This window comes from Dendroctonus ponderosae, unplaced genomic scaffold (assembly GCF_020466585.1).
Source record: "Dendroctonus ponderosae isolate FM_Combo_2020 unplaced genomic scaffold, Dpon_F_20191213v2 Dpon_F_20191213_7, whole genome shotgun sequence".
NCBI lineage: Eukaryota > Metazoa > Arthropoda > Insecta > Coleoptera > Curculionidae > Dendroctonus > Dendroctonus ponderosae.
Window position 1 is genome coordinate 2,661,853 of NW_026018916.1, and position 2,984 is coordinate 2,664,836.

The 2,984-nt window shown below is 44.3% G+C and overlaps 1 protein-coding gene across 1 annotated transcript in view; it reads left to right on the forward strand.

Annotated features, from left to right (window-relative positions):
• LOC109539210 (E3 ubiquitin-protein ligase HERC2) overlaps positions 1-2,984 on the forward strand; it is a gene marked incomplete in the record, with an annotated part of 23,571 nt that overhangs the window by 12,230 nt on the left and 8,357 nt on the right. The window contains 7 exon segments of the mRNA XM_048668506.1: positions 1,236-1,374; positions 1,470-1,723; positions 1,777-2,045; positions 2,099-2,192; positions 2,263-2,381; positions 2,440-2,638; positions 2,697-2,890. Coding sequence (XP_048524463.1) covers positions 1,236-1,374; positions 1,470-1,723; positions 1,777-2,045; positions 2,099-2,192; positions 2,263-2,381; positions 2,440-2,638; positions 2,697-2,890 — 1,268 coding nt within the window.

Genomic DNA, 2,984 nt, shown 5'->3' on the forward strand with positions numbered 1-2,984 from the left:
AGAAGAAAGGTAAAGTGAAGTTTGAAGAAAGTGAATGTTCAAGTGAAGTCGAAAAGGTTACTCTATGAAGAAAACTCACTCTTTAACATTATCTTGAGTGTTAAACCAATAAGGAATATTGAAAAGGCTACTCTGTGAGAAAACTCACTCTTTAACATTATTTTCAATGTTAAAGCAATAAGAAATATTGAAAAGGCTACTCTGTGAGAAACTCACCTGATGTTGATTTTTACACTAACACGACATCACACTGATAATTGCTGCTCTAATGCGAATTTGAACGAACAGTACTGCCCGTGATTTCACCCTTATTTATTGACAGATTCCCACCCCCAGGTTGGGTGGAGTTTGAGTCAAATTTTCCCCCGATTCTTCGCGTAGGGAGGAGCTTGTAATAAGCTCAAGCCCTGATTTGTACGAATTTGAGAAAGTTCTCATTGGGCGGTAGAACGACGTACTTTAATAGGATGATCGGAATTTGGGTCAGCTTTTGTACATAAAAATCTTCCCTTTTAAACTGACGGGCGATGCCCTTGGAACGGTCCTCAATAGCTCGGCATCATATCCTACCGCTACTGTATATGTCAACCTTTATCTGCACTTCTTCTATGCCCACTTAGGTGGTCGTTTAGAATTTATTGGTTTCGTTATTTAGTTACGTCTTACACATATGGCCTAGTCTGTATATATACGGTCTGATTCTATATACGGTCTGTAACATATTCAATACAATTCAAATACGAAGAATCACTTCATATAGTGGCAATTCAAGTGAGCGTCTATTTACTGGGTATTTTCTGAATTTTCTCCTGTGACTACTATCTCATCATCTTCCAAGATTTCTATAGCCAAATTTTCCATCATCACCTCTTGCCCATTGCTTGAATTATAACATTATACACTATATCTCAAATCTGTACAACTTTATCTGAATATGTATTTTCTTTAAGCCGCGGAAGTATGGCAATAGCATGACTGCTTAGGCGGCAATAATATCTGATACTAGCATTCGCCCGTACCCACTAACGGCGAAATTTGGTCCGCAAGTCCAGATCTGCAGATTTATTTTGTACGAAATTCGCATCGAGTTGTATCTGGCTCTTGATTAACCATTAACGCACCGATATTTCTTCGAACTTGCCTCGCCACGTATCAGATAGGACAGATTTTTCGCTCGTGTATCGGGCGCTTGCGAGTTCACTGGACAATTCGCAGCTAAACCCTTGCGTCTTTAGGCCCTAGGTTCAAATGCAAAGTGTGCGATCGCTACGACTTGTGCGACAACTGTTTCTATACCAAGAGGAACCACGGCCACAGTTTTGTGCGCGTTCAAGAACCGGGGAGTCCGGAAATTTATGCAGGCAAAGCTGGCCGGTGAGTATGGAGGGACGGTTTGATTAAAATGACTTTCCTTTTATCCATATGTATGAAATGTAATTATTAAATTTCTATTGCGGTGTCTGTTTCAGCTACTACCGCCAAGACACCACAGAAACAGAAGGCGAAGTGACAACGGAATGGAATCGAATCGTAAAAAACGTGACGTTTTCCTCAAAGTGTGGAGTTCGATTCGATCTGCCCGGCTCGGTTTGGCAGAGCAACGGATCCCAAGGGAAGCACTGGATCAGGCTGGAAATCTGCCCCAACGTGACCGTTAAAAGCTTGAAAATCGGCGTCGACCCCTATGATAACAGTTACATGCCTTCGGTGATCGTCGTTAATGGCAAGTGTTACAGCGAATCCGTGGATTCCGGTCTAATTGGTCGATTCCTGCAGGAGGAAGCAGTGTAAACGCGCTGTTCAAGCTGAACTCTGTATCAGTCAAAAACCAGGACACGTCCGTTCAGCTGCTGTCCAACGTTGAAAAGTACTACCCGATTATCGAAATCAACATCACCAAGTGCCGGAACAACGGCATCGATTGCAAGATCCATGGGATTTTTATAGCTGGTGTCAAAAGGCATTGCATTGAGGACTTTCGGACGTCCGTGTCCTTTCTGGCTAATGATTGGGACTTGAATGAGGACGCAATTCCTGCACCGACGGTAATCAATGATCAGTTGAACAGTCCCGGTTCGAAATCGGCATGTTTTTTCAGACAGTTAACATGTACCGGGACGACTTCTGTACTCCCGGCAGCACGTCGGGATGTAAGGTGTTTGTATGGGGCTTGAACGACAAGGATCAATTAGGTGAGTTCTCATATCTCAACAAACTCATTCAAAATTTCCTTCTCGCACAAACTCATTCAAACACTTCCAGGTGGTATGAAAGGCTCCAAAGTGAAACTGCCCATTCAATCCGATTTCCTCAGTCAACTTGCACCCGTCGACATGGCTGGCGGGTCCAAATCGCTCTTCATAGTGTCTCAGCAGGGAAAGGTATGCAAGAAGCCCAATTTGTGCAGTTGAGAGACTAGTAGAACTATTTCCATTATAGTTATACGCATGTGGAGAAGGTACGAATGGCCGCCTCGGTTTGGGTCATAGTCTGAACATTCCGCATCCGCGGCCTGTGCCATTCCTAAGCCAGTATGTTGTGAAGAAAGTGGCGGTGCATTCTGGCGGCAAACATGCCATGGCGCTCACGATGGACGGCAAAGTGTTTTCGTGGGGCGAAGGCGAGGATGGAAAGTTGGGTAAATATCCATCTAGGTTTCAGTGTCGCCGCCAATGGCCGAGACCGGACGGTTTTAGGGCATGGCAACAGGCTCAACCTGGACAAGCCAAAGCTGATTGAAGCCCTGAAGAGCAAGAAAATTCGGGATATTGCGTGTGGCAGTTCGCATTCGGCAGCCATCTCCAGTGGCGGTGAATTGTACACTTGGGGATTAGGGGAATATGGTAGATTGGGGCATGGAGACAATGTCACTCAGCTTAAACCCAAAATGGTAAGGATTCGGGCGAAGACATATTTTTCGCAAACCTTGCAAAAGTTTCATGTAACCGGTTGTAACGCCCAGATAGCATTTGATATTCTATGAA